Consider the following 19,279-nt stretch of genomic DNA (forward strand, 5'->3'; position numbering starts at 1 on the left):
TAGAGCTGACACCAAGGACTTGTGAAGAGCAGAATCAACTATAAACACTGGGGTAATGTCTTACAGTGGAAATGGGCCATTACTGTATAGCTTTCAGTCAAAATCACACACAGTGACGGTGGCATGTTTTCTGACCTACCACCGGGCGATAAAACATGCACCTCAATGTGCAACATCCCTGACATCCTCCAGCTCAGTGCAGCACATCAACAGTATTTATTTACTAACTGTGCATGGAAATACAGGGGGGAAAACAGGGGACAAAACAGGGGACAAAACAGGGGACAAAACTCATGCATCTTAAAGTGCAGTACAAGTGGCATGAGAACATTGAGGAAACATCATTAGTGATTGATGTGAGACCGTTAATCCAAACCTCTCTGACCATGGCTTATTGTTTACAGCTGTGATGGCATTAGCACACAAGGGTACAAATAGAACAGGGCATGTGACAGAATGGAATTAGTTTTATGTGGTGCATGTGATGCCCTCTAATACATAACTGATTACATCTCAGGACCATTTACCCCAATGTGGATCTGTTCACCCCAAACCAAGGCTTATAGGAACACCAGGGATGGAATTGGGCTGGGGAATCATTTTAAATAGTATTTTATCATGGATGTGTTACTGATTAACTGGTTTAATTTTGTTTGTATACGTTTGTGTATATGTGCTCAGGGGGTGTATTTTTTTGCTCTAACCAAATGTATCTTGTGGAACAATAAAGATTTATTGAATTGAAAGGGTTTCTTGAATTGAATTCCTAGTGATTTTACAGTGATGAGTTCTCAGTAACCTTTTTCCCCAGAAGCTTTTTTCCCCATCTAATTCCACCCCTGGTTTCTTCTAAATCCACCCTGGTTTCTTCTAAATCCACCCTGGTTTCTTCTAATTCCACACCCATTTCTTTCTCCAGTTCTCTCTAACTCAGCCTAGTCCTATGGCTGTTGGGGGGAAACCCTACGGTATTTGATCCAACAGCTGGGGACAGCATTGTCAGGTGTCTTTTCTTTGAAACACTGTGAATTCCTCTTAGTCTTCCAGGCCAGACTGGGACCAAGTGCTGACAGCAGTAAGGGACCATAATGAATGATTAGGAGAAAAAGGGCTGGCCTGTTAAGAAGCACCCTGGCTGTGTAGCATTTACTGGAGGAAGAATTTCATTTCACGCTTGGCAACTACTGGCACAATCAACAATGTCAAACTAGAAAGCTACATTTCCTGAAGAAAATGTGTGTGCTTGCTTCATCCCACACAGCAAAGTTATTAGACCTAAAATCCAGCAAGGTTTTCATTGCCATAAAAAATCTAGACCTTGTCCAGCAAGGTGGATACAGCCCACATTCATTTGAATGTTTTCTGCGATCTTTCCCCTTGATGATTCAAGACTACCAAACTTGTGGTTGATCATATCTATCTTCCTATGAACTGCTTAGAGCCAGAAGTGTCAGATCAGAGTTAGCAGGCATGGTAAATGTCACACAACATGCTGATGATGGAAACAGGTGGGTGTGAGTGTTACTTTGTGGTCTGAAGATTCTGCATCTTTTGAAATGTCCTTCCTGAGATTGGAGGTTTAACCTAAGAATCTTTCCCAATGCCTAGCAACGCATACACAACAGTGCTGCTAGGTATACCTTCGATTTAGTGTTCATCTGTGCTCCTCCATTTTTTTAACTTTGCAAAGGAACATCTGCCCACTTTGATATGGGAGTCTACTAAAGCAATCAGACCTATTGGTGAGTTCTACATTAGCCTCTAACAATTGGAACATCTCCCTCTACCATACAAATACTTTCAGTGTAAAGATTCATGAAATAACCAGAGGGCATAAAGATATGTTCCAAATAGACGAGGGAGCTTGGAACACAATGTTAAGAAGAGGTAAAACATTTTAACTGCCTTTTTGATAAGAAAATACAATTCAGCTTTCACTTTGATGTGTTGTTCCCTCGTACCTTGGCTGTATAAAAGATGGATGTATAAAAGACTGAAATATATTTTCCCTTAAGAGCCAGAGATGTATTGCAGCATCTACATAAATAACCTGTGAAAATAGATGTTTCATGGGAAAATGTCCTTACTTCGCTTCCTACAAGCCAAAACAATACATCAAAAATATTTTTGGTAACCACAATGACTGGGTGGCCTGTGCAGAATCTTCTTAGCGCCAATGAATGCATTTTGAAGACGTGAGGAGGAAGCCATCACAAAGCTCTATTCTTCCCTGTCCATTCGAAAATCAGCTCTCTAAGCATGACTAGTCTGAAACATCAAGTTCACCAGACAAGTCTGCTTTTATGGTATGTTGACATATCTATTTTATGTGGTAACTGTTCAAGATGCTTAGCATACCTTTTAGAAACACTGTAGGATTGTTCTACATTCAGATTCTTTATATATATATATATATATATATATATAAATATATATATATATATTTATAGCTCAGTTGACTGGAAATCAATCTACCCAGTGTTCTTACTCAACTAACCAGGAAGTTATGGTCATTTCGATATCAGGGAGCAGGTCTGAGCATGACTTACTTGCATTGGGCAAGTTATGGTTTTACCAAATTACACTGGAACTGTGCGCAGAATTCTTAGAATTTCACATGAAAGAAGAAGCTTACACATTCCTATGTACAGTATGATTTAACTTTCTCACACAGGAACTAAATCTACAGTGGTGCAAACCGCCAAACAGAAACTAAAGCTACGGTGGTGCTAGCCTCCAAAAAGAAACTAAAGCTACGGTGGTGCTAGACTCCAAACAGGAACTAAAGCTACGGTGGTGCTAGCCTCCAAAAAGAAACTAAAGCTACGGTGGTGCTAGACTCCAAACAGGAACTAAAGCTATGGTGGTGCTAGACTCCAAACAGAAACTAAAGCTACGGTGGTGCTAGCCTCCAAACAGGAACTAAAGCTATGGTGGTGCTAGACTCCAAAAAGAAACTAAAGCTACGGTGGTGCTAGCCTCCAAAAATAAACTAAAGCTACGGTGGTGCTAGCCTCCAAACCAGAACTAAATCTACAGTGGTGCTAGACTACAAACAGAAACTAAAGCTATGGTAGTGATAGCCTCCAAACAGGAATAAGATTGACTGATAAGATATCTCTGGTGCCAGGAAGTTTCCTCCATCTCCCATCACTTCCAGGTACTATACTGTCACCAGTAATGATGCAACACTTTACCCTTGACATCTCACCTACTGTAAACTCCAGTGGAGGCTGCTGAGGAGTGGACCATGTGTTTGATACCATTCCACTTATTACACTTCAGCCATTACCACGAGCCCATCCTCCCCAATGAAGTTGCCACCAACCTCCTGTGGTAAACACAATGAATGGAAGCTACACAGCAGGACACAGATAAGATCATTAGGGCCATAGTATTAATTCACCATCCTCCATTAGAAATATAGGCCTTTTAGTGTTTACAAATGAATGCATGAGGACACACGTGTCTCATTCTGAAAATTGTAAGCATCCACCGAGAGTAGAGTCCAAATCCATGCTGCAATTGTATTTTATCACAGAACAATGTGTAGCCTATGTTTATGCCAATCTAGCTGGGTGCATGGACTTTAGGCCTAAATCTACATTCAGCAAATAGCATTTCCTAGTGTTGAACATTTGTAGCCTCAACCTGAGTTGAAACCTTCAGCGTATCCAGCTGTCTAAATATTGAAAGCTCGGCCTTTCTTCGCAAAGGGCAATTCCACAGATAATCTCATGAAAAGTAGCATTGAAAAAGCTCTTAAGATATCTTACAGTTAAATCAAACTCTGCCGAGCCGAGAACTGCAAGAAATAATCATTCTGACTACGTTCCTGCTTTTCATCCCCTTTTTCCTGCCCGACAAATGGATTTACAGGAAGCTTGTCTCTGTGTCAGTGGGAAAGGCTACAGTATGAAGCAGCTGCTTTCCCCCTGACACTGAATGTTTCAGACCACCAAATAGTCACAACACCTCATCCTATCCGCTCCTATAGGAAAGGTCACTCCACTTCAAGTCACTCCACTTCAAGTCACTCCACTTCAAGGTTGTATGTATAAAAGACTGAAACATATTTTCCCTTAAGAGCCAGAGATGTATTGCAGCATCTACATAAATAACCTGTGAAAATAGACGTTTCATGGGAAAATGTCCTTACTTCGCTTCCTACAAGCCAAAACAATACATCAAAAATATTTTCGGTAACCACAATGATTGGGTGGCCTGTGCGGAATCTTCTTAGCGCCAATGAATGCATTTTGAAGACGTGAGGAGGAAGCCATCACAAAGCTCTATTCTTCCCTGTCCATTCGAAAATCAGCTCTCTAAGCATGACTAGTCTGAAACATCAAGTTCACCAGACAAGTCTGCTTTTATGGTATGTTGACATATCTATTTTATGTGGTAACTGTTCAAGATGCTTAGCATACCTTATAGAAACACTGTAGGATTGTTCTACATTCAGAAAATATTTTTTTATATATACAGTGGGGGGAAAAAGTATTTAGTCAGCCACCAATTGTGCAAGTTCTCCCACTTAAAAAGATGAGAGAGGCCTGTAATTTTCATCATAGGTACACGTCAACTATGACAGACAAAACGAGGAAAGAAAATCCAGAAAATCACATTGTAGGATTTTTAATGAATTTATTTGCAAATTATGGTGGAAAATAAGTATTTGGTCAATAACAAAAGTTTCTCAATACTTTGTTATATACCCTTTGTTGGCAATGACACAGGTCAAACGTTTTCTTTAAGTCTTCACAAGGTTTTCACACACTGTTGCTGGTATTTTGGCCCATTCCTCCATGCAGATCTCCTCTAGAGCAGTGATGTTTTGGGGCTGTCGCTGGGCAACACGGACTTTCAACTCCCTCCAAAGATTTTCTATGGGGTTGAGATCTGGAGACTGGCTAGGCCACTCCAGGACCTTGAAATGCTTCTTACGAAGCCACTCCTTCGTTGCCCGGGCGGTGTGTTTGGGATCATTGTCATGCTAAAAGACACAGCCACGTTTCATCTTCAATGCCCTTGTAGATGGAAGGAGGTTTTCACTCAAAATCTCACGATACATGGCCCCATTCATTCTTTCCTTTACACGGATCAGTCATCCTGGTCCCTTTGCAGAAAAACAGCCCCAAAGCATGATGTTTCCACCCCCATGCTTCACAGTAGGTATGGTGTTCTTTGGATGCAACTCAGCATTCTTTGTCCTCCAAACACGACGAGTTGAGTTTTTACCAAAAAGTTCTATTTTGGTTTCATCTGACCATATGACATTCTCCCAATCCTCTTCTGGATCATCCAAATGCACTCTAGCAAACTTCAGACGGGCCTGGACATGTACTGGCTTAAGCAGGGGGACACGTCTGGCACTGCAGGATTTGAGTCCCTGGCGGCGTAGTGTGTTACTGATGGTAGGCTTTGTTACTTTGGTCCCAGCTCTCTGCAGGTCATTCACTAGGTCCCCCCGTGTGGTTCTTGGATTTTCTTGTGATCATTTTGACCCTACGGGGTGAGATCTTGCGTGGAGCCCCAGATCAAGGGAGATTATCAGTGGTCTTGTATGTCTTCCATTTCCTAATAATTGCTCCCACAGTTGATTTCTTCAAACCAAGCTGCTTACCTATTGCATATTCAGTCTTCCCAGCCTGGTGCAGGTCTACAATTTTGTTTCTGGTGTCCTTTGACAGCTCTTTGGTCTTGGCCATAGTGGAGTTTGGAGTGTGACTGTTTGAGGTTGTGGACAGGTGTCTTTTATACTGATAACAAGTTCAAACAGGTGCCATTAATACAGGTAATGAGTGGAGGACAGAGGAGCCTCTTAAAGAAGAAGTTACAGGTCTGTGAGAGCCAGAAATCTTGTTTGTTTGTAGGTGACCAAATACTTATTTTCCACCATAATTTGCAAATAAATTCATTAAAAATCCTACAATGTGATTTTCTGGATTTTTTTCCTCAATTTGTCTGTCATAATTGACGTGTACCTATGATGAAAATTACAGGCCTCTCTCATCTTTTTAAGTGGGAGAACTTGCACAATTGGTGGCTGACTAAATACTTTTCCCCCCCACTGTATATACCTCAGTTGACTGGAAATAAATCTACCCAGTGGTCTTACTCAACTAACCAGGAAGTTATGGTCATTTCGATATCAGGGATTAGGTCTGAGCATGACTTACTTGCATTGGGCAAGTTATGGTTTTACCAAATTACACTGGAACTGTGCGCAGAATTCTTAGAATTTCACATGAAAGAAGAAGCTTACACATTCCTATGTACAGTATGATTTAACTTTCTCACACAAGAACTAAATCTACAGTGGTGCAAACCGCCAAACAGAAACTAAAGCTACGGTGGTGCTAGCCTCCAAAAAGAAACTAAAGCTACGGTGGTGCTAGACTCCAAACAGGAACTAAAGCTATGGTGGTGCTAGACTCCAAACAGAAACTAAAGCTACGGTGGTGCTAGCCTCCAAACAGGAACTAAAGCTATGGTGGTGCTAGACTCCAAACAGAAACTAAAGCTACGGTGGTGCTAGCCTCCAAAAAGAAACTAAAGCTACGGTGGTGCTAGCCTCCAAACCAGAACTAAAGCTACAGTGGTGCTAGACTACAAACAGAAACTAAAGCTATGGTCATGATTGCCTCCAAACAGGAATAAGATTGACTGATAAGATATCTCTGGTGCCAGGAAGTTTCCTCCATCTCCCATCACTTCTAGGTACTGTACTGTCACCAGTAATGATGCAACACTTTACCCTTGACATTTCACATTGTAGTCATTTAGCAGAGGCTCTTATCCAGAACGACTTACCGTTAGTGAGTGCATACATATATACTGTATATATATATATTTTTTCATACTGGTCCCCCATGGGAAACGAACCCACAACCCTGGCGTTGCAAGCGCCATGCTCTACCAACTGAGCTACACGGGACCCACTGTAAACTCCAGTGGAGGCTGCAGAGGGTGGACGGCTCATAATAGTGGCTGGAGCAGAGCAAATGGAATGGCATGAAACACATAGAAACCATGTGTTTGATACCATTCCACTTATTATGCTTCAGCCATTACCACGAGCCCGTCCTCCCCAATGAAGTTGCCACCAACCTCCTGTGGTAAACACAATGAATGGAAGCTACACAGCAGGACACAGATAAGATCATTAGGGCCATAGTATTCATTCACCATCCTCCATTAGAAATGTAGGCCTTTTAGTGTTTACAAATGAATGCATGAGGACACACGTGTCTCATTCTGAAAATTGTAAGCATCCACCGAGAGCAGAGTCCAAATCCATGCTGCAATTGTATTTTATCACAGAACAATGTGTAGCCTATGCTTATGCCAATCTAGCTGGGTGCATGGACTTTAGGCCTAAATCTACATTCAGTCTGAACAGCATGTAACTGCTTCTGTGGGCCTAAGAGGAGTTTCAGCAAATAGCATTTCCTAGTGTTGAACATTTGTAGCCTCAACCTGAGTTGAAACCTTCAGCGTATCCAGCTGTCTAAATATTGAAAGCTCAGCCTTTCTTCGCAAAGGGCAATTCCACAGATAATCTCATGAAAAGTAGCATTGAAAAAGCTCTTAAGATATCTTACAGTTAAATCAAACTCTGCCGAGCCGAGAACTGCAAGAAATAATCATTCTGACTACGTTCCTGCTTTTCATCCCCCTTTTTCCTGCCCGACAAATGGATTTACAGGAAGCTTGTCTCTGTGTCAGTGGGAAAGGCTACAGTATGAAGCAGCTGCTTTCCCCCTGACACTGAATGTTTCAGACCACCAAATAGTCACAACACCTCATCCTATCCGCTCCTATAGGAAAGGTCACTCCACTTCAAGTCACTCCACTTCAAGTCACTCCACTTCAAGGTTGTATGTATAAAAGACTGAAACATATTTTCCCTTAAGAGCCAGAGATGTATTGCAGCATCTACATAAATAACCTGTGAAAATAGACGTTTCATGGGAAAATGTCCTTACTTCGCTTCCTACAAGCCAAAACAATACATCAAAAATATTTTTGGTAACCACAATGATTGGGTGGCCTGTGCGGAATCTTCTTAGCGCCAATGAATGCATTTTGAAGACGTGAGGAGGAAGCCATCACAAAGCTCTATTCTTCCCTGTCCATTCGAAAATCAGCTCTCTAAGCATGACTAGTCTGAAACATCAAGTTCACCAGACAAGTCTGCTTTTATGGTATGTTGACATATCTATTTTATGTGGTAACTGTTCAAGATGCTTAGCATACCTTTTAGAAACACTGTAGGATTGTTCTACATTCAGAAAATATTTTTTTATATATACAGTGGGGAAAAAAAGTATTTAGTCAGCCACCAATTGTGCAAGTTCTCCCACTTAAAAAGATGAGAGAGGCCTGTAATTTTCATCATAGGTACACGTCAACTATGACAGACAAAATGAGGAAAGAAAATCCAGAAAATCACATTGTAGGATTTTTAATGAATTTATTTGCAAATTATGGTGGAAAATAAGTATTTGGTCAATAACAAAAGTTTCTCATTACTTTGTTATATACCCTTTGTTGGCAATGACACAGGTCAAACGTTTTCTGTAAGTCTTCACAAGGTTTTCACACACTGTTGCTGGTATTTTGGCCCATTCCTCCATGCAGATCTCCTCTAGAGCAGTGATGTTTTGGGGCTGTCGCTGGGCAACATGGACTTTCAACTCCCTCCAAAGATGTTCTATGGGGTTGAGATCTGGAGACTGGCTAGGCCACTCCAGGACCTTGAAATGCTTCTTACGAAGCCACTCCTTCGTTGCCCGGGCGGTGTGTTTGGGATCATTGTCATGCTAAAAGACCCAGCCACGTTTCATCTTCAATGCCCTTGTAGATGGAAGGAGGTTTTCACTCAAAATCTCACGATACATGGCCCCATTCATTCTTTCCTTTACACAGATCAGTCATTCTGGTCCCTTTGCAGAAAAACAGCCCCAAAGCATGATGTTTCCACCCCCATGCTTCACAGTAGGTATGGTGTTCTTTGGATGCAACTCAGCATTCTTTGTCCTCCAAACACGACGAGTTGAGTTTTTACCAAAAAGTTCTATTTTGGTTTCATCTGACCATATGACATTCTCCCAATCCTCTTCTGGATCATCCAAATGCATTCTAGCAAACTTCAGACGGGCCTGGACATGTACTGGCTTAAGCAGGGGGACACGTCTGGCACTGCAGGATTTGATTCCCTGGCGGCGTAGTGTGTTACTGATGGTAGGCTTTGTTACTTTGGTCCCAGCTCTCTGCAGGTCATTCACTAGGTCCCCCCGTGTGGTTCTTGGATTTTTGCTCACCGTTCTTGTGATCATTTTGACTCTATGGGGTGAGATCTTGCGTGGAGCCCCAGATCAAGGGAGATTATCAGTGGTCTTGTATGTCTTCCATTTCCTAATAATTGCTCCCACAGTTGATTTCTTCAAACCAAGCTGCTTACCTATTGCATATTCAGTCTTCCCAGCCTGGTGCAGGTCTACAATTTTGTTTCTGGTGTCCTTTGACAGCTCTTTGATCTTGGCCATAGTGGAGTTTGGAGTGTGACTGTTTGAGGTTGTGGACAGGTGTCTTTTATACTGATAACAAGTTCAAACAGGTGCCATTAATACAGGTAATGAGTGGAGGACAGAGGAGCCTCTTAAAGAAGAAGTTACAGGTCTGTGAGAGCCAGAAATCTTGTTTGTTTGTAGGTGACCAAATACTTATTTTCCACCATAATTTGCAAATAAATTCATTAAAAATCCTACAATGTGATTTTCTGGATTTTTTTCCTCAATTTGTCTGTCATAGTTAACGTGTACCTATGATGAAAATTACAGGCCTCTCTCATCTTTTTAAGTGGGAGAACTTGCACAATTGGTGGCTGACTAAATACTTTTTCCCCCCACTGTATATAGCTCAGTTGACTGGAAATAAATCTACCCAGTGGTCTTACTCAACTAACCAGGAAGTTATGGTCATTTCGATATCAGGGAGTAGGTCTGAGTATGACTTACTTGCATTGGGCAAGTTCTGGTTTTACCAAATTACACTGGAACTGTGCGCAGAATTCTTAGAATTTCACATGAAAGAAGAAGCTTACACATTCCTATGTACAGTATGATTTAACTTTCTCACACAGGAACTAAATCTACAGTGGTGCAAACCGCCAAACAGAAACTAAAGCTACGGTGGTGCTAGCCTCCAAAAAGAAACTAAAGCTACAGTGGTGCAAACCGCCAAACAGAAACTAAAGCTACGGTGGTGCTAGCCTCCAAAAAGAAACTAAAGCTACGGTGGTGCTAGACTACAAACAGAAACTAAAGCTATGGTGGTGCTAGCCTCCAAAAAGAAACTAAAGCTACGGTGGTGCTAGACTACAGACAGAAACTAAAGCTATGGTAGTGATAGCCTCCAAACAGGAATACAATTGACTGATAAGATATCTCTGGTGCCAGGAAGTTTCCTCCATCTCCCATCACTTCTAGGTACTGTACTGTCACCAGTAATGATGCAACACTTTACCCTTGACATTTCACATTGTAGTCATTTAGCAGAGGCTCTTATCCAGAACGACTTACAGTTAGTGAGTGCATACATATATATATATTTTTTTTTTCATACTGGTCCCCCGTGGGAAACGAACCCACAACCCTGGCGTTGCAAGCGCCATGCTCTACCAACTGAGCTACACGGGACCCACTGTAAACTCCAGTGGAGGCTGCAGAGGGGTGGACGGCTCATAATAGTGACTGGAGCAGAGCAAATGGAATGGCATGAAACACATAGAAACCATGTGTTTGATACCATTCCACTTATTATGCTTCAGCCATTACCACGAGCCCGTCCTCCCCAATGAAGTTGCCACCAACCTCCTGTGGTAAACACAATGAATGGAAGCTACACAGCAGGACACAGATAAGATCAAGTTAAATCAAACTCCGCCGAGCAGAGAACTGCAAGAAATAATCATTCTGACTACGTTCCTGCTTTTCATCCCCCTTTTTCCTTCCCGACAAATGGATTTACAGGAAGCTTGTCTCTGTGTCAGTGGGAAAGGCTACAGTATGAAGCAGCTGCTTTCCCCCTGAAACTGAATGTTTCAGACCACCAAATAGTCACAACACCTCATCCTATCCTCTCCTATAGGAAAGGTCACTCCACTTCAAGTCACTCCACTTCAAGTCACTCCACTTCAAGTCACTCCACTTTAAGTCACTCCACTTCAAGGTTTGGAGAGGGCGGATAGTAAATAGTACTCTAAGGCAATACTGGAAAACCTTAGGCTATATTTGTTTAGTGTAACTCACCCACTCTGGTTAAGTCATTCTACAAACCTGGGTGACTGTTTGATGAGACTAGAATACAGACTTGTCTAATGTCTGTGTGTGTGTGTGTATCTGTATGTGTGTATGTGTGTGTGTATCTGTACGTGTGTGTACGTGCGCGTGCATGTTAGTCCCCTGTAGCTCAGTTAGTAGAGCATGGCGCTTGCAACACCAGGGTTGTGGGTTCGTTTCCCACGGTGGGCCATATGAAAAATGTATGCACTCACTAACTGTAAGTCGCTCTGGATAAGAGCATCTGCTAAATGACTAAAATGTAAATGTAATGTTTGTGTGTCAATCTGTGCTTGCGTACGTGTGTGTCTACCCAGCCAAGCCTCTCACCCTGTGCTTCAGATGTCCTGCCAAATGCTCAGAGAGCACACAGGAACAACAAAGGAGAGTGGGCAGTCACAGTTACAGGTCAGTTAGCAGTAGACAGGTCATGCTGACCCCGGACAGACCAGATATCTGACCACTACCCTCCAGTTTAAGTACACACAGACCATAGTTGTTGGCAGACACACAATGAATCATTGCGGAACTTGTATTGTGCGTCATCCTCCACCCCGCTGTTTAACTCATTTCTTTAAATGTTTAAAAATTAATTCCTCTCAGCCTAGATTGTAAATGAAAAATTATAATTTACTCTTTAAACTGAAGAAGACTGTGATAATGCACTTTAAATAAACTCATTTGGTTTTCATTTGAATTCAATCTGTTCTGGTGTCGGTGTAGGCTACAATTTGATGGCTTCTTTGACGTCTGCCAGGTGTCTAAGCCAATGAGATCTCTAGCCTGGCTGTGTGATGAGTTCCTATGACTTCCTCTTTCCTGGTTGGGCTAACTCACCACCACTCCTCTCTATTCACTTCCATTCTTCCCCCAGGAGGGCCCAGTAACCAGCCGTGTGCCTGTCTCACACTGATGACACAACAGGGTTTTCTGGAAAACAAGTGGAATCCAGTGGAGTTGTCTTACTGGCTGCTTCCCCCCCTAGACTGAGGCCCAAATGGCACCCTATTCCCTATGTTGTGCACTTCTTTTGACCAGGACCCATAGGGCTCTGGTCAAAAGTAGTGCACTTGAATAGGGTGCCATTTAGGACACATCCCTAGTCACCCAGCCTAGAGGTCTGATCTGAATCACCGGCACCTGACTCACCTCTATAGACACAGCTGGCTCTCTCCAAAGCTCATTATTAGCTGTGCCGTTACGGCATCATCCCCCCTGGCCCTACTCTCTCTCTCTCTCTCTCTCTCTCTCTCTCTCTCTCTCTCTCTCTCTCTCTCTGTCTCTCTCTCTCTCTGTCTGTCTGTCTGTCTGGTGTCTTCCCTCCCTGGGCTGATGAATATTGAGGTGGGTGAGATGGCAGGGAGTGGTGGAAACCTGGCCTGGTCACACCAGAGTTTGAACCCAGGTCTCCTGCATGCCACAAGACTGTAAGTAGACCCCTGAGCTAATGCCTCGGCATTACTTTGGGGAGCCAATGCAACTCTTCAGATCTCTCCGGCAAGGTTACTCACCATTGAACCACCTTCCTTACCCTAGCCTGGCTGGTTATACCCTGGGTTAATCTACCTACCCATCCCCAGGGCTTGTGTCAGTCAGATCTCTGATGAGTAAGCAGGAAGGGAGAAACAGAGGATGATGAGTAGGGAACAAGTCACACATTACAGTACATGGAGACAGGGAGTGTAACACTAGGGCTGCATCCCAAATGACACCCTATTCTCTATGTCGTCCACTTTAACTCTACCTACATGTACATATGACCTCAATTACCTCAACTAACCTGTGCCCCCGCACATTGACTCTGTACCAGTACCCCCTGTATATAGCCTCACTACTGTTATTTTACTGCTGCTCTTTCATTTATTTATTTTTAAAAAAAATCCACGTATTTATTTTTTACTCAACACTTTTTTTTCTTAACTGCATTGTTGGTTAAGGGCTTGTAAGTAAGTATTTCACTGTAAGATCTACACCTGTTGTATTCGGCGCATGTGACAAATCCAATTTGATTTGATGTGACTGCTTTTGACCAGAGCCCTATTGATCCTAGTCTAAAGTACTAGGGTGCCATTTCGGACACAACTAGAATACTCTCCGCTAGGTCAACGTCTTACACAACAAAATGTAGATCATGTGATTTACTCTATGGGAGTTTAGTGTCACTGTTTTTTTGTTTTGTGATTAGCTATTACATATTTACATCTTCCTGTAATGTCCCGAATTTCTTCCTGTAATGTCCCGAATTTCCCAACTCCTTTCGTTCAAATGTATACTTTGATTTAATGATTCAAATTATATTAAGAATGAAATTGACATTTTTATGAGCAGTGTGAGCATGTAGTAACTTGGTCCAAAGATCTGTCACGGATTTAGCCGAGGCTGCTCCTCCTCCTTGCTCGGGCAGGCTTCGGCGTTCGTCGTCCCCGGAGTACTAGCTGCCACCGATCTAGGTTTCAGCAATCATCTAGATTGGTCTGCTTTGTGTACACCTGTTTCCCATTAGTGTTGATGGTTTCCCTTTATAACCCCTGTCTGTCATTCGTTTGTTGTGTGTGATTGTTCTCCGTTTGTTTTCGGCAGGACTGTGTATTACGATTATTTGTTCCTCCCTGTTTTGGAGGTTTTGTTGTTTTGTACTTTTCATTACATTTATTAGTAAAGTACATCTGCCAGTCTCTCGGTGTCCTGCGCTTGACTTCGTTCACCATATACACGTTTATCCTGACAAGATCTCATAAAGCCATCTGTTCAGTTGGGATCTTGCCATGATAACTGAGCTGTATAGGATAGTAGTCTATGAAAAGCAAAGGATGTAAAAATGTTGCCAGTTCTAAAGAAACTATGTCCCTATAATAAAGTTATAAATGTACCTATAAAGCTCGAACTGTCCAATCCAAACATATTGGCGCCCTCTACGGGGCACTGGCATAGCATTCAGCCGCTGCCAGAGAGGAACACCGTGTTCTGTCTATTCCACCAGGAGGCCCATTTACCAACCACTGTCAATAGTGCTCAGATTAATTAAAGTACTTCTTAAAACGTAAAATGTATCAGATTTTGTGATTACCTTAAAATGTTTTTTTTTTTTGATGTATTTTTCACTATATAGGCCTTTTCTGCAAACCAATAGGTTGGACATATTGATTACCTTAGAATGTTTATAACATGCTAAATATATAGTAGTCTAGTGGTATTATAATGTAATTAGTGCATTATAATAACATTACTATTACCAGCAAAGCTAATACAATATGGCGGTAACAGACAGTTCTTACATGCAATTCGCTGCAGGAAAAGTTATTGCTTGGAACTCCATAACTTCATTTTGGAGGAATAGCGGGGGAGGGGAGGACTTCTCTGTTGAATACCAGGAATCGTCCTTTTAAAAAAACTATTTCTTACTGACAATCTGCCAAGAGGCCCTTACTGGAAAACCAAGGGGGTGGAGCCTCCCGACACGTTATGAGCGCTACTCGCTAGCGCTTAGTGTTCATTAAAGAGGCAACTGATGTACGATCGATGTCTAGTCAGTCCAATGTAGAACACAGACAAAGGACAAAACTGGCACTGTTAACGACATTGCACATCAGCAAGGATACAATTGTTACAATTTGAACAACACAAGACATCAAACTCAAGGAAACAAATATGCTCAAGGGATTGAAGCAATTGGATAAACTTTCAAAGCGCCAAGTGTACAGAGAGAAACCGTAAAAGGTAAGAAATAAGACATGATATAGTTTAAAAGTAACAAAGGCGAAGACAATGTATCATTATAATACATTAGCGATTTTTTTCATGATTGATTTTTGTATGTAAAATTACGCAACAGTTGAAGGATTCCGCTCACCAGGCTGCTCGACTTTACTGGAACTGACCGCGGTGACTGAGCCCGAGGGCATAGATAAAAAAAAAAAAAACGTTCCTGTAAATGAGTAGGACAGAGCACACGGTAGCCTAATTGCAAATCACTTCTATTCTTCTACTGAAATATAATGTTTTCACTTTCACCTTTCACATACAATAGCCATATAGGCGATTTGTCGTAAATAATATGGTTAAAAATCATGTAGCAGTGCGTAATTGGAGTGACAATAGCAACATGAGTAGTGTCGAATCTTATTACTTCTTGTGGTTCTCAATAGTCCGCGACAGGACAAAAAATAGCCAGGGCCTCATTGGTAAAAATGTTCCACTATGTAACATAGCTGTAGCTCAGCTGGTAGAGCACGGCGCTTGTAACGCTTAGGTAGTGGGTTCGATCCCCGGGACCACCCATACACAAAAAAAAATTTATGCACGCATGACTGTAAGTCGCTTTGGATAAAAGCGTCTGCTAAATGGCATATTATATTATATAATATTTGAAATAAAAATTAAAGCATAATCTTTGCCTACATGGGTTGAGGAGTATTAGATTACTCTTAATCCTAAAACAATTACACTATAAATAAACATTTTATCGACTGTTATGTATTTCTGTAATTAAAATGATAGAACTGGATATCTTGAGTTGATAAACTCGAAACTAAACGTCAGTTCTTTGGATCATATTGCCCAATGCCCTGAGGTCCACTCAATGACCAAGTCACTCCACTCTGAGCAGATACTTTTGATACTGATGATTTTCTCTGCTTTATCTCCAGGACTATCCTCTCCAGACACAACAACAACAGAACTAAAGGGCCTTGACCTCTGTAGGGGGATTCGTGACCTCTACTCTCCGACCTCCTCCTTCTAGTCTTCTGCTGTCTGTGTGGTGCCCAGTGCTCACCAGGCAGGTCGCAAAGACGCGGTGCGCAGCGCCATGGTAACCCACAGCAAGTTTGACTCCGTCATGAGCAGCAGCCCCTTCGACACCACCATGCGGCTGCCTCACCGTTACAAGACCTTCAGCTCCAAGGTGCAGTACCAGCTCGTCATCACCACCCTGCACAAGCTCCAGGAGAGCGGCTTCTACTGGGGCTCCATCAACGGCAAGGAGGCCAACGCCATGCTGGCCGCCGAGCCCGTCGGCACCTTCCTGATCCGCGACAGCTCCGACAACCGACACTTCTTCACGCTCAGCGTCAAGACGGTGTCTGGCACCAAGAACCTGCGCATCCAGTGTGACTCTGGGTCCTTTTTACTCCAGACGGACCCCAAGAGCATGCAGGCTGTGCCCCGCTTCGACTGCGTGCTCAAGCTGGTCCACCACTACATGCCACCCACCAAAGGGGCTTCATTGGCAGGGAACACGAGGGGAGGGAATGCCTCCTACTACATCTACTCTGGAGGGGAGAAGATCCCTCTGGAGCTTCTCAAACCTTTCTCCTCCACTATGTCCAGCCTGCAGCACCTGTGTAGGAAAACGGTCAACGGACACCTAGACATATCCAGCAAACGGGACCAGCTTCCCCACCCGCTCAAGGAGTTCCTGCAGGAGTACGACGCGCCCATCTAGGGCACTCTCTGGACATGTAGTGCCCCTGATGGGCATCAGACTTGATAAAAGTGCTATGAAGGGGACTTGGGTCGTTGTGAGAGACAGTGTGGCAGTACCCTGCAGAACTGGGGGGGGGGGAATATGACTGTCTGTATCTGTGTCTTAAAGGGATAGTTCACCCACATCAGGGTGAAGAGGCAGAGAGGAAGGCAGCAGCCAGTCAGTCTGAGAGAGGAAGAAGAAGATGCTTGGTGATGTGGTTCTCACTAGGGCTGGACTGTAGCTACCTCCCAAGCCCAGGAGTGATGTAACGTTACCATGAGGAGTAGAGCTATACTGGTCCACCATCAGCCAGTCACTCTCAACAGGCTGCCAACCAAAAGAAAAGAAGTGGGCGTCGTCATCAGACTTTCCAGTCTCTCGTTCATGCAGGGAGAAAGAGAGAAAGACAGACAGAGAGAGCGAGAAGGAGAGAGAGAGCGAGAGGACGAATGGTTCATTGAGAGGCTAAACGGACAGTCGGCGTGCTGCTAATTGGTTCAGATGTGTGTCAGTCAGGCCTTCGATTGGACCAGAAAATAACTATTTCCCAACATAACTATTTCCCAACCTCAACTCCAACCTCACTGCATGACTAATAACTTCCTCCCAAGGTCCGCTCTCTCTCTTCAGTCTATGAAGGCTCTGTGCCAGCATCTTGCCTGCCTTCACGCCTCTGATGAAGCACACATTCCCACTGCTGCTAACCATGGGGTCTGGCTGTGGCACGGCACCGGCCTGAGACACACACACACCAGCCTCTGCTATCCATTCAACCATTACAGCAGGACTGGCTGTAATGACTGTCCTTAGCTGGCTGTTGGATATTAGTCATGGACATTAGCCCTGAGCCTGGAAGTATTAAACACGTTGGTCGGAGTGCCAAGCTTTTTGGCCCCCTCTGGGAAAACTGGGATCTCTGCCTCAGCCTTGCCAGGAAACTGCCTAGCAACAGGAATTCTAAACCGTGTTCCAATGGGTTACATTCACCATCACCACCTCCAACACCACACTTTGAGTCAATATTTGTAATAAGCCAGAACTGCAAACCAATTATGACCCAATGTTACAGAAGTGTAAAGCACACAAATGGCCGAATGGAGAAATGAACTTTGAGACTTAAAGTGTTGATGATGTGTGTAATGATTGGTTCATTGGCAGGGCTTTTGATATGAACTTGCCAAACCTGCCTTGAACTCGCCAACAAAACGGTTTATTGACAGAACAACAAATACTTGCATGACAAAAAAATGAATGAGGGGTTGCTTTTAAACTTGAGATAATAGCATCACTATATACAGACGAAATAGAGTCAGGGTAAGCCCTCAGTGGATAGGAAATATTCCCCAATGAATGTGGTGGTATTTGTGCCACAGACAGGATACCAGATATCGCTTGCTATTGAATGTATTAAAATCTGAGAATCTCTCTTCCTCTCAAAGAGCGCATCTAAGGTTCATCCTGTTCTATTTTCTTTCTTAAAACCAGACAATGTTTACATGACTGACTGAAAAATGGAAAGATGTTTTCTCCTGTCTTTTATAAAGATATTCATTAGACTAGCCAGGTGACTGGCTGCAGTAGAAGCATGAACGACATTTGAAGAAAAAGACAGCAGAAGCAAGCGGAACTAAAAACTTTGCACATATTTATATTTATATGACATTTCAATAATTTATAATAAAGAGCACTATTTTTCTATGAATTAAATCCTTGTTGTGTGACCTTGTTTGGGGAGGGGGGTACAACATACATGACTATACATTTCGGGTATTTTACACAATATCCTCATCACTACAAATGTCTAAAACATCCCACCTTTTGTCGATGAGACAAAAGGTGGATTTTTATTCATTTCATCGTCGTTTACTACATTTATTTGACAGGAACCATGCACATTAATTAACATTGAATGACTTAGCCAGCCAGCTAATTGTCACCGGTAGTCTAGTAAATTCAACACTACAAACATCAGCACATAGAGTATCACATAGACAATTCAAATAAAGGTTTTTATCTTTTCATTATTATTTCACTAACAACTAGACTTTTAGGGGTCAGTTTCCCAGACATAGAAGCCTAATCCTGGACTCAAACGTGCTTTTTAGTCCTGGACTAGGTTTAACCTGTGTCCGAGAAACCAGCCTCTAAAGTGACTGTTATCTAAACAGATTAGGATTCATTCATCTCTGTATCTAAGATGTTGTCTAAGCCCCTCCCTTTACCATGCAAAGTGTGTGGTGGATCCAGAGAATTACACTAGAAGCGATAGAGTGATATCCCCGCCCCAAGCCTCTGTTCTAGTGAAAGAGGATTAACCTCCCTAAAACCCTGTATAGAGACATCATGGAGGCTGCTGAGGGGAGGACGGCTCATAATAATGGCTGGAATGGAGTGAAAGGAAGGTATCAAACATATATATAAAACAAAAAAAACGTGCTTGATACCATTCCATTCACGCCATTTC

The 19,279-nt window shown here is 42.7% G+C and overlaps 1 protein-coding gene across 1 annotated transcript; it reads left to right on the forward strand.

Moving 5' to 3' along the window:
• Nucleotides 1-14,836: 14,836 nt before the first annotated feature.
• On the forward strand, nt 14,837-18,522 carry LOC311148025 (suppressor of cytokine signaling 3-like). Its single transcript, XM_084184909.1, has 2 exons — nt 14,837-15,065; nt 15,995-18,522. Exon 2 carries the CDS (start codon nt 16,156-16,158, stop codon nt 16,789-16,791), a length of 636 nt encoding a protein of 211 aa, XP_084041035.1. The 5' UTR covers nt 14,837-15,065; nt 15,995-16,155; the 3' UTR covers nt 16,792-18,522.
• Nucleotides 18,523-19,279: the final 757 nt, after the last annotated feature.

Source organism: Coregonus lavaretus (assembly GCF_964263955.1).
Source record: "Coregonus lavaretus genome assembly, chromosome: 2".
In the NCBI taxonomy this organism is placed as follows: domain Eukaryota; kingdom Metazoa; phylum Chordata; class Actinopteri; order Salmoniformes; family Salmonidae; genus Coregonus; species Coregonus lavaretus.

What these genes read in the sequence shown, in the direction of transcription:
- LOC311148025 (XM_084184909.1), top strand. Translation starts at nt 16,156, where the DNA reads ATGGTAACCCACAGCAAGTTTGACTCCGTCATGAGCAGCAGCCCCTTC.